Here is a 12,637-nt window from a genome sequence, read left to right on the forward strand (position 1 = left end):
CACTCCTATAATAAAAGTCCATAGGGCCAAAGACACACGATCCTGCCCTGAAGACATCTCTAGAAGGAACACTGCTCCTAAAACGCATTAAAATGCGGAAGCCTTAAAATCACCTAAATATGCTTTTTGTTTAACTGTGAATCTAGCCTCATTGTTTTATTTTTACAAACAGTAAGTTCCTATTATTTAAAAGAATGCTGTTTTTAACACAAAAATGTTCAAAAACGTACATTAAAGAACTAAGTATTTACGTAAATTTTCCCATACTTGCACAAACCTGTATATATGTAAATGTATTGTACATCTTTTCTGAATTGGTTTAACTGCCATTTCCACAAAAAAAGAGCCAAGAAACTTAAAGTGTAATTCCAGTCAAATTCGAACTAAGGCGGAGGTACTAATGTCTGGTCCTGATATTTCCAAGTTAGTTACCACTAAGTATAACTGTCTTCAATTGTCCAGGGCCAATCCCTTCCATGTTTCTCATCGTAAATGGCTTGCATTGGTGCTTGGGCATCTCAAGGAAGGTTGGGATGAATCCATTGAAATTTGTTTTCAAGATACTATTAGTATGGCTGATTGGCTCATGCAATTACGGCTGATCTATCATCTTCATTATACTCCAGCTAGGTTGGCTCATATGGGGTTTGGGTCTGCAGCTGCCTGGCTCTGTTGTGGACTTTGGGGGCGCTGACCTTTTCCATACGTTCTGGGCCAGTCCACTTCTGTCCACCTATTGGCGTGACCTGTTTTACTTTTCTGGCCACCTATTGGCGTGACCTGTTTTCCTTTTCTATCCACCCCTATTGGCATGACCTCTTTTCCTTTTTTGAAACTACTCTTCGTCTTCCACTACCTTGATTACCGGAAGTTGGACTTTTAGTAATTCTAATCTACCTCATACACATGATCACATTTTGATTTGTTTGCTTTTATTTTATGCATGAAAAATTCTGCTACGTCATCAATACAACAGTTCTACCTTATAGCAAATTACGATTTACCCAAATTTTAATGAATTTACAAGAGGTGGGCCTGCCCCAAGAAGTTTTAAAAAATCTGGCAGTCCTGGCTTGACATCGAAGTCCTTTTGGGGGGAAACCCATTTGTCTCAATTTTCCAAATCCCACATGTATGTTTCATTATTGTCTTTGGTCTAAGGGGACTGCATCTCTAGTATCTGATGCCATTTCTCTTGATTGTAATTGGAGGGGGGGGATGCAGGTATGTGTGTGTTGTATGAGTGTTCCTGTCAGCTGTTCACATTAGGATACTCTGCAATGACTTCTGTTCTATTTGGGCTCTGTGTAGTCCTTACAGCCTGCATTTTTTCAGTACATTGCTATTCAATATCCATGTAAAATCTCTTTTTATTTTTTATATTTTTTTTGTGTTTTAATTTTTTTGTAACTGAAAAATCACTAAATACCTTAACAAAAAACATCTTAAAATTCTAAATCTACTCCCACCTCCCATTCTAAGATCTTCTTTCTTCTATCTACCCTCCAAAAGAAAAGATGCCTATACTTACCTATTCGGAAACCGCTCCAGTCCAGTCGCGGTAAGGTTTCAGCACCGGCTTCAGTGTAGAGAAGAAAGCAGCATCAACGGTTGCAGACCCTGGGCAATGACATCACCCATAGGCTTATTATGGGGCAGCCGCTGTTGGCTGTCCCTACTCTACACTGAAGCTGGCACTGGAAGCTTCTTATCTTTCACAGGGTAGACAGATTAGGCATAGAATGGGGGTGGTAGTAGATTTAGCCTTAGGTAGAATTTCACTGAAATTACACTTTAAAGTTGCTCATCCCCCTCGGTGTGTTCAAAACATTGCTCCCCACTACATCACACCCATTTAAAAATATTCACTTACACCTTCCTAAAACCATTCATCCCTAAAAATGTATCTCCAGGCAGAAATCAAAATCCAACTAAGTGAACTAAAAAGCTCATCATTAGAAAACCCCTTTTTCTTTGTTAGACATGCACTTCCATTCTATATTAAAGGCTGCCTGCCTTCAGATTCTTGTAGTCTTATTACATTTTGTTGAGAAGACTGGTTACCCCTGCTTATTATCTGTGCCCAGAGTGACCGCACCACTATTAGCCAGCCATAGACAGAGCCATTGTTGCAGGTTCAATTCCCCCATCACCACAGTCAGTAATGATGGGGGAATCCCTCCTACTGAGCCATTGTGTTCTCCCGGCAGGGGAAGCCAACCTGACTGTGAGAACACAGTGATTACTGCTAGTGACTATAATAGCTGCTGGGAATAATTGCATGTAAAAGCAGATAGGCAGATTGTACCCAAGTTGATCGATCCGGATGTGACATCACCCGTGGCCACTACTGTTTTCGTTTTACATGCTGTCACATGCCGGGCAGTCAATTTTTATTGCCATTCTTGTGAGTTTATTATCTTCTATTTGTAATAAATGTTCAAAACATGCAGCGAGCACTATGTTATTGCTTTGTGTTTGCATGATACGTGGGGGTATTCGAGAGGAGTTTGTGGATCCATCTTTCTACCGTGAGGAGTTTGGTTTGATTCCTGTGGATTACCAACTGACACCCCGGGGGGGGGGGGGGGGAGAAGGTGTTTTAGACCCTCTATAATTAAAAGGGCCCACTCAGTGAGGTGAGCGGCCATCTATTATTGGTGGACGTGTAATTGTTCCACGAAGTCACCTGCATGCATCAATTGTTTGCTCATCACTGAAGACACTGTTGGGATTGCTGTATTTTGATATGGACATTTAATATTCTAGTATTTTTCTGTGTCTTTTTTAGAGGTGCACTATTCTAGTATATGCTGATCACCACCATTACTAGTAAAAAAGAAATAAATAAATAAAAAATTAAATAAAGATGGGAGGGGGGTGAAAGTGACCCATAGCCTTGCCTGCAGTCCCTCCTGTGGGTAGGTATGTGTGAAGCACCTACCTTCTGCCTGTCCTCTGGCTTCTCAGTAAGCCCGTCTTACTGTTGATGTCACTGCAGAGAGGAGGTTGGAGAAGGAGTGCAGACTCTGGGAGGTGCCAGGGATGCTGCACACACTGCTTCTCAGGTCAGGGTGGCAGTAGAGGTCTTCTCCCTCAAGGGCACACAGTTCTAGTTAGCCACGTGCTGGTGCTGCTCGCCTTCCCCACAGCCTCTGGGGCCGCCTGCTCACTGTGTGAAGACGCCGTGGCTCAACAGCAGTGGCTGCTGTCATCACTGGATTTGCGGATTTAGCTCCGCTGCCCTGCACCATGCCGCCACCGGACTCTCCATGACAAGGGGCTCAACTTGGCAGTTGCTTTGGGTCCCACAAGCACCAGGCGTGGAGGAGGAGGAAGTTGAATTCTCCTCCACTTTGAATGCTAGGCAGGGCTAGGGAGTCATGACATCACTGGTTGCTCGATGCCAGGCGGCTCTAGCAACTAGTGATTAATAGTTAGGACAGCTCAGTCTGCTCCTGTTACCTGCATTCTAGATTGCTCTGTGTCAGTATCTGTGTGGGACAAGTGGTCATGATAGCGGGGGGGTGGCGTCTTTTTTGCTGCCTCCCACAAAGTGCTGCCCTAGACCTGGACCTTGTTGGCCTAGGCCAAGATACAGGGCTGCCTGTAGGTACATGAAATATTATTTATATAGATATTTACAATTGACGCTTGCAACAACGTCATTAGCGCATGCACACTAAAGAAAGGGCATGATTTCTATAGGATCTGAGCCGTGACCATCAGCTCCCGCGTGCATGTGTGGCAGTGAGGTCACGCGACTCCGGCCAGTCACAGAAGGAAAAAAAGAGTCCACAGCCCCAGAATAAAAGTGGTGAGGATGGATGTGGTCACCAGCGGAGACATCGTGGACAGAGTGGGCTTCGTTTGCAGGCGATGCATATTAGCCCATTATGCTTTTACTTTGCAGGGGAACAAAGAGGAAGTAAAACCCATCAGGGTTTACTTCCTTTTTAAGGCAATGCTGATGTACTCAGACCAGTACTGCCTGATTTAACTGCAGTTTCACCCAGTTCTGTCCACTCCTCTACTGACTGCACAACACTATAACGGAATGGAATGTGCTGCAGAGCTTCCTTGCAGATCCCTTCCACTGAAAGATTTTTCAGCTGCTGACTGATGGCTGACCTAGGAGGTAGTCAAAACTGTAAAATGGGGTTGCTGTGGAGGGATGGAGGGTAGATTGTGGTCTGAAAAACAAGTGCCTGGAGATAAGCTTTAAAAACAAGTATTCAAAAAACAGATTATAATAACTGTTTAGCAGCCCTGTAATGCTTTTACACAAAAGCGAACTAGGCCTGTGAATCATTATGAAATGAAGTAGTAATAACTCAGGACTTGGCAGCAGCTTGCAGTACAGGAGCCGCCTCCAGGAAGTACAGAGAAAAATAAAGTAAACGCTGGTGGTGTTAGCAATAAGAACACACTAAATGTCAAAAGAGAGGTACTGAAAAAATAGACAAAGCCATATTTACCTTTACAGGGAATTTTAGCTGATTAAAAAGCTCAGACACTAGAAGATTGTGTGCAAGAGTTTTCCTCATCTTCATAATGCGTACAATAGCTGCATCAATCTGGTACTGTCTGTCTTGGAAAACTCTCTCTGTTGTAGTAACCTGTTCTTCCACCTAGGGCAAAAAAATAAACAACACCACCTCATGTTACATTCACTACTGCATAAAATGTATTCTATTCCATTAATACAGTTCTTACTTCGAATGAGCCAAAATACACACAAAGAAATGATGGCACACAATAATGCTCACCGTTTCCTTCATTTGGATCTGGTTGATTTTAATCCGATATAACTTGTGCTTGAAGTCTGCTTTAAACATAAACTTGTCTCCATCCGCCACATCTTTACCCTTCGGTATTTTATTTAGTACCCTGGCTTTCCCACATGCCAGTGACTGCAGAGTCCGTCTGAGCTCGCTATCCTCTGTACAGAGCACACAATGAAAATAATAATCTTTGTTAAACTTGACTTTATCTTCCACATCCCTACTCTTTGTATTATATTTAGTACCCTGGTTTTGCCACCTGTCAGAAAATGCAAAGTCCCTCTCAGTTTACATTGTTACATAGTCAGGTTGAAAAAAAAAAAAAAAAAAAAAAAAAAAGAGACTCAAGTTTATCTAGCTCAACCAATAAAAGACTAAGCTCCGGGGGCGGAGCGAAACGCATTGGAGGCATGGCCTGGTCAGAGTCCAGGCTGAGGTTGTCACTCCACTCACCTCCCTAGGATCTTTCAGAAGTGCGGCAATAGGGGTCACCCCTTGTCCAAGCAAAGGTCACTGAAGGAAAGCTGGCTGAGTTCCCAGAATAACCAGAGAACGGACCATGCTGTGCTCTCATGATTAGTGTGGTCAGATTTTAATAGGAAAACAGAGGGACTGGCAGGAACACCAGGGATTTCACACAATGGAAGCAAAACACAGAACTGTAGACTTCTTCATACAACTACATGGTACAGCAGACATGCATCAGGAATTTGACATGTTAGGTTAACATTCTTTAAGGAAGGCAGTGCTGCCTTCATGTAAGCTTGTTCTCTGTGCATTGCTATACATATATGTCCTATAGTTGGGAAATCCAGATAGTTTAGTATTAGGCCAGCTACACACAGTTCGAATCTGAACTGGGCGAGATTCAAGCCATAAATGGGCAGGCTGAATGTACCAACCTGACCGATCAAACAAATTGGTACAACCAGCCTGCTGGATTTGCTTTCAATTACACTGGTCTACAAGGAGAAAAGACTCAGAAATGAAAGTAGCTACATTTTACCAGAATTGATTTATTAATAAAGGAAAACTAAGTTCTGAGTATTAATTGGCTCCAGTTTACAAGATAAAGCTGTAGGTCAAAATTGCATCAAAATTGCAAGGGGGATGTGCGATTAAGCTCCATAACTTTTCTGCAAAATGTGATATAGCAATGAGAATGGTGCCACCATAATTAGAAATGTATCTTTTTCTTGATACCAAAAGCATAACTTTCCATTAATTTTTTAGTTTTTCATGTAAAATTTTATGCTCCCTCCACACCATTGGGACTGCGAAGACATGGACTTTTTCTTCTTGTTTAGCCAATGATGCAGATAAATTGCACATGTAATGCAACAATAATGAGGGTCCCAACTCTTGTCCTGATCGCCTATTCTGCATCCAAAGTTTAGATGGTATGCCTTTTGATTACTGCCGTTGTACTGCACTTTTGAGATGCAAATGTAACCTCGCCACAAATGTAGCAGAAGTTATCTGTGTTGTATACACAGTTTTGAGGCATCTTGGCTTCTGAGGGAAAATATCATGCAACTGTTCCTTGGAAATCTTAGGCAATGAAACTTTCACAAGCCACCAGATGAAACTGTATGATGTGTGGCTCTGACTAAGAGAAAAGCACATTGCAAAAAAAACAACAATCCATTTCAGTTAGGTAATAATCTTTAGTCTCAAAGTGAAGATACATTTAAGCACTTCCATGTGGTACCATTTTCATTGTTCTACCATACTTTGTCGAGAAGTTACAAGGCATCATGATCATCAGACACCTCCCTCCCTTGTAAGCAAATATACTCGCCTGTGTATAAATCTTTATTGTAAAAAATCTTGAAAACTTTAGCCAACCAGCATCTTTATCACCCGTTTTCTAATTCATCCAATAAAAATATGGAATTAGCACATTTTATCTCGGAGGTTACAATTTCCCCAAATTTGTAGGCCGTTAGCCTAGTGCTAGCGATAGTCACCATATTATATACCGGCGGAGACAGCTCTGACCCCCACCCTACCCCACCGGGAGAAGTCAATTGCTCATCAAGAGGGATTGCCCTGTCAGCACTGCCTGTGTCGATGGGGGGAGATTGTGCAAATTTCTTCCCTGCAACCTGTGGTTGCAGAAAATTAATTCAGACCATCTATGGTCTACCTTAGGTATCACACATATCAGAGCTGCCTTCCACATGCCTTCCACATGCAGTTGCAAATGTATGCAACTAAGGCTGGCCATACATTATACAATTATCTTGTAAAACTTTGCTTTAGATTTACCAAAACCATATAATATGAGGTCAAACCTAAACACTTTCAATTTGTGTGCAATCAGGTGGGCCCTTTCAATACATAGTTGAAGGTAAAACTAAAGGACATTGAATACGAAAATGATATAACGTATGGCCAGCTTTAAACTTCTGTTTTTAACCTGAGTAAAAAAAACAGAACAGAAAGTTTTTGCTGTTTTTAAAATAGAATAGATTGTTTTTGCAGACTAGCTTCAACATGTGCTAGGGACCCCTTTCATACTGTTTTTTCTTTACATTTTTTATTTTTTTTCATTGTGGTTGCATTGTTAATATAGCCAAGCTCATAATCTCACCTATTCCTGTAGCAATTTTCACGTCTTCAAAACTGAAATCATCTCCCTCATTGAACATAAGCAGCACCAGTGTTTGAAATAAAGACACCTGGAGCTCTTTCTTTTCCTGTAGGAACCACATATAAAAAGGCATTAGAAAACATGAATGGAATATCTGGTTGGAAAGTTTACAACCACAATCTGTCTCTTCAAACAATATTAGGTCCTAAAAAACCAGGGTCATATAGTAGATGTTTATTTCAAAGGGGTTTTTCTGCTTTACCAACAGCTTTTAATCACATTTCCCTCCAAGCTTTTAAACAGTGTATCTAAGGCCACATTAAAATCATAAATTCCACAATGAATTTGAATTATTCCTAGCCAACCTCTCTTCATTTAAATGGTTTAGAGGCTTGTACACTTACTTGTGAGGAACCCCACACATTTCTTGAATTCTGTGATGGCCCTGCTGAGTAGGCACTGCTGTGTAACATCTCACAGAGCCTGCCTTCATCAAGAGAGGTGCTGAGAGGAGGAGTTTCAGGGGGCGGAGTCAGAACAGAAATCATAGTGTGCAGGCAGCAAAGTACCATGGGATATGTAGTCTTTAGAAATTGAAAGTAAAAGTGGGGTTTCATTTACTAAAACTAGAGTGGAAAATCTGATGCAGCTGTGTATGGTAGCCAATCAGCTTCTAATGTCAGCTTGTTCAATTAAAGTGGATTGGATGTATGGGAACGATGCCACCAAACATTGCTCTCCTGGAAATTGTTCAGGGAGTCATCTGAAATGCAAAATCTTCCGGGGGATAGTTGTAGGACTTGAATTTGGCCTAAAGTTATGCTATGTGAGGTATCATCTGGTTGTCCACCCGACGGCATTCATTTAATAATTATACTTTAACTTTTTTTCTGCTCCTGTTTTTCCTGTGCCCTGAACACATATGCTCTTTTGGGAGTGATGACTGATGATAGAGGTCTGTCCATCTTGGACTACATTTCTGTTGATACTATGAGGCTGCAGTATGTCTATTCCCCTCTCGAGCGTAACAATTAGTGTAGTCCAGTATGCTATCTATAGTTATAGATATGTATTGTACTGGTCCATCTTTTTTATTAGTATTGAAATTTGTCTCTATCAATTCTATGTAATGGTTCCTGTGGGATGTTTATAGGTTATATATTATGTACACTTATATATTATAGTACGTTTGGTGGCTTTTTTTGGTATGTATACATTGCCTTTTGTATTACAACTATGTATGGAAGTTCTCAATAAACTTAGATTGAAACAATTAAAGTGGAACATTACCCATAACAACTTGATAAAAAATAACGGTCTTTAGAAAGGAACATACATTTCACATTAATAATTATGCTACAAAAATTAGTGTGTGCTGCAAATTGTAAGAAAAAAAAAAGCAAGGCTACCAAAACAGTTCCTTTAATAAATACCAGACAGTGTAAAGGTGCGTGTCCGCAAGCCACCCTATAAATATCTACCTACCCTCAAAACCAACTAATATTTAAGCAGTTCCTCCTGCTCCTTAAAAACGGTCCATATAGGATACCGTTTATTAAAGTCCAGAGATGATGGCTGGTGGTGTGGAGCTGTAAATTTCCTCCAGAATTGCTCCTCTGCTTTCTTGCTGGAAGCTGCCATTTTGCTAAAGCACAGAGCCCCTAAGCACAAGTAAATAAAGTGGAAATAAACCCATCGATTTAACAGTTTCAAAAAAGTTACATTCATGGAATGTCAGGATTGCAAACTGTCACATTTGTATATATGGTGAATGGTGTTGCGCTCCACTACAAGTACAGATAAATAAATAGAATAGATAAATATAGATAACTATCAATATACAATGTGCAAATAATTATCCAATAACTGTTATCTTGTTCAATAGTAGGTAGATGCTCTTTCAGAAACTTATTATGATTCTAAAACGCATGCAAACTATCATAAAAAACTTCTTCTGCAAAAGTGCATCTAGTGACAATAAGCAATAAAGTGCATTCAGTGCCAAAAAATGTTTAACATATAATCAAAAAAAAAATATATATATTATATTATATTACATATATATATATATATATATATATACATATATATAGATCAGAAGGTGAATATACGAACAAACAGTGATCCAAAAAATATATATACACACCAATCACCTTGTAGCGCTTAATTACCCCTAAAATAGTAGTGCACATTCATTGCAAAACTTGGTAATCCTCAAAAACCATATATAATGAGAACCTTCACATGTGCATAAAAATTGAATAGTAGTGCAATATACTGTGATCCAATGCAAATGTAGAAAATAGTTTGAACACAGTCCCAAACTAGAAAATATAAATAAATAAAGTCCGAAATCAGTCCAACAAGGAAGAAAACTGCTTATCATGTGAAAAGTAAAGTGTCCATATATCCGAAAGCCTTCACCACACCCTTGGTGTTCGTGCCCCCCCTTCTTTGGAAAACTCACCAGCTATTCAGGTATGTTTGAGAGGACATTCTATTAATATCTGATGGGAACTACAGTGCAAGTGATTGCTGGATATTGACTAACATCATACCTAAAGATCTTAAATACGCTTTCTTGGCTCGACACGAGAGTGCTGAGCAGTATAGCTGGTGAGTGTTCCAAAGAAGGGGGGGCACGAACACCAAGGGTGTGGTGAAGGCTTTCGGATATATGGACACTTTACTTTTCACATGATAAGCAGTTTTCTTCCTTGTTGGACTGATTTCGGACTTTATTTATTTATATTTTCTAGTTTGGGACTGTGTTCAAACTATTTTCTACATTTGCATTGGATCACAGTATATTGCACTACTATTGAATTTTTATGCACATGTGAAGGTTCTCATTATATATGGTTTTTGAGGATTACCAAGTTTTGCAATGAATGTGCACTACTATTTTAGGGGTAATTAAGCGCTACAAGGTGATTGGTGTGTATATATATTTTTTGGATCACTGTTCGTATATTCACCTTCTGATCTATATATTTATATTTTTTTAAGTAGCAGCTGGGGGGGGAGGGTATTGAGCGCTGTGATGATACACTAAGGGGACGGTCTATTAAGGGTGTATCCAGGTTTATATATATATATATATATATATATATATATATATATATATATATATATATATATATATATATATATATATATATGTACACACACACACACGATATAATTCAGTCCATAGTGCATAAAAGTGTAAAACTCAAAAATAAATTAACAAAGTCTGAAAAAAAAACAAATAATGAATCATTCAATGTCCAATAAGGTGCAACAAAGTAATAGTGAAAGTGTCTATTTCTATATAGAAAAGCTCTCAGTCCATATGAAAACGTGCACTTGTATATCCACTCTGTGTCATCAATGTATGATGGCTCCGTGAGTAAACAGTAACTCCACCAGTGATCACGTGAGTAGGTGTCCACACACTAAGTGCAATGGCTACCTTACATTACTGCTGTAAGGTAAACAGCAGATATTCCTTTCAACGGACAGATGGTATAGGTAGTATGGATGGTCCCCTCTAGGTCCTCAGCCCCAAGCCAACATTCACATCCATAGGAGAAAAGTAGGAGCTCCAATAGTGAAGTATGTAATAAAATCAAAATTTATTCTAAAAAGGACATAGTCCTGGGTACTCACATTTAAAATGAAACATATAGGCAAAAATATAAACAAGGCAGCAGCATCAAACGAACGGAACACACATTCGTACTACGGACGTCACTTCCTGTATCCTCCTAGTCCAATCCTACGCGTATCGTCACTTGGACATGTGACTTCATCAGGGAATGCTGCTGCCTTGTGTATAGTTTTGCCTATATGTTTCATTTTAAATGTGAGTACCCAGGATTATGCCCTTTTTAGAATAAAGTTTGATTTTATTACATACTTCACTATTGGAGCTCCTTCTTTTCTCCTATGGATGTGAATGTTGGCTTGGGGCTGAGGACCTAGAGGGGACCACCCATACTACCTATACCATCTGTCTGTTGAAAGGAATATCTGCCGTTTACCTTACAGCAGTAAGGTAAGGTAGCCATTGCACTTAGTGTGTTGACACCTACTGACGCAATTACTGGTGGAGTTACTGTTTACTCACGGAGCCATCATACATTGATGACACAGAGTGGATATAAAGTGCACGTTTTGATATGGACTGAGAGCTTTTCTATATAGAAATAGACACTTTCACTATTACTTCGTTGCACCTTATTGGACATTGAATGATTCATTATTAGTTTTTTTTTCAGACTTTGTTACTTTATTTTTGAGTTTTACACTTTTATGCACTATGGACTGAATTATATCGTATATATATATATATATATATATATATATATATATATATATATATATATATATATATATATATATATATATTTATTTATTTTTTTTGATTATATGTTAAACATTTTTTGGCACTGAATGCACTTTATTGCTTATTGTCACTAGATGCACTTTTGCGGAAGAAGTTTTTTATGATAGTTTGCATGCGTTTAGAATCATAATAAGTTTCTGAAAGAGCATCTACCTACTATTGAACAAGATAACAGTTATTGGATAATTATTTGCACATTGTATATTGATAGTTATATCTATATTTATCTATTCTATTTATTTATCTGTACTTGTAGTGGAGCGCAACACCATTCACCATATATACAGCTTATCGATTTAGGGGAGGGTTTGAACCCCTGTCTGTGTTTTGCTGCAGCCACACTTTCTCGTTTTTATTTTTGCTTTACTTTTCTTTATCTGAAACATTGTGGCGTGAGGATAATCTATAATTACTAAACTGTCACATTTGCTCATGTCCTCAACCAAACTGTTAAACCATCAAATGGCTGGTATCATAACCGATCACATGTGCAGGAACCTGGCAACTGCAGATCAAACAGAAGCAGCTTCCTTGGCTGTAAAGAATAGGAGGGTTTATTCGGCTTTTAGGCTGCAAATTGGCCTCTACATTTTTGGTACAGAGCCTAAAAATAGTGAATAACTGAGCATGTGCAGAGCAGGGTGAAACAGCATGTTACCGGATTTTAAAGCGTATAGGCCCTTATTTTTCGTGTTTTACGTAGCTATACCTGCAGACAGGGACCAGCCTGAAGTGATCTAGCAGGACTTAATTTTCTGCCTAAAGTTTCACTCTAAGCTTTGACAAAAAAAAACTGGAAGCTGATTGGTTTCTATGCAGAGCTGCACAAGATTTTGCACTCTCCAGTTTTAGTAAGTCAACCCCAAT

The 12,637-nt window shown here is 39.2% G+C and overlaps 1 protein-coding gene across 3 annotated transcripts in view; it reads right to left on the reverse strand.

Annotated features, from left to right (window-relative positions):
* CUL4A (cullin 4A) overlaps positions 1-12,637 on the reverse strand; it is a 121,043-nt gene that overhangs the window by 5,366 nt on the left and 103,040 nt on the right. For all 3 annotated transcript variants that reach the window (XM_077482852.1, XM_077482851.1, XM_077482850.1), the window contains exons 18-20: positions 7,381-7,486; positions 4,770-4,942; positions 4,479-4,631 (exon numbers count right to left, since the gene is read on the reverse strand). In XM_077482852.1, the coding sequence (XP_077338978.1) occupies positions 4,479-4,631; positions 4,770-4,942; positions 7,381-7,486 (432 nt within the window). The remainder of the gene's footprint in view (positions 1-4,478; positions 4,632-4,769; positions 4,943-7,380; positions 7,487-12,637) is intronic.

The sequence above is a fragment of the Lithobates pipiens genome, unplaced genomic scaffold, assembly GCF_037356315.1.
Source record: "Lithobates pipiens isolate NorthernLeopardFrog02 unplaced genomic scaffold, aLitPip1_a1.2 Scaffold_16, whole genome shotgun sequence".
NCBI lineage: Eukaryota > Metazoa > Chordata > Amphibia > Anura > Ranidae > Lithobates > Lithobates pipiens.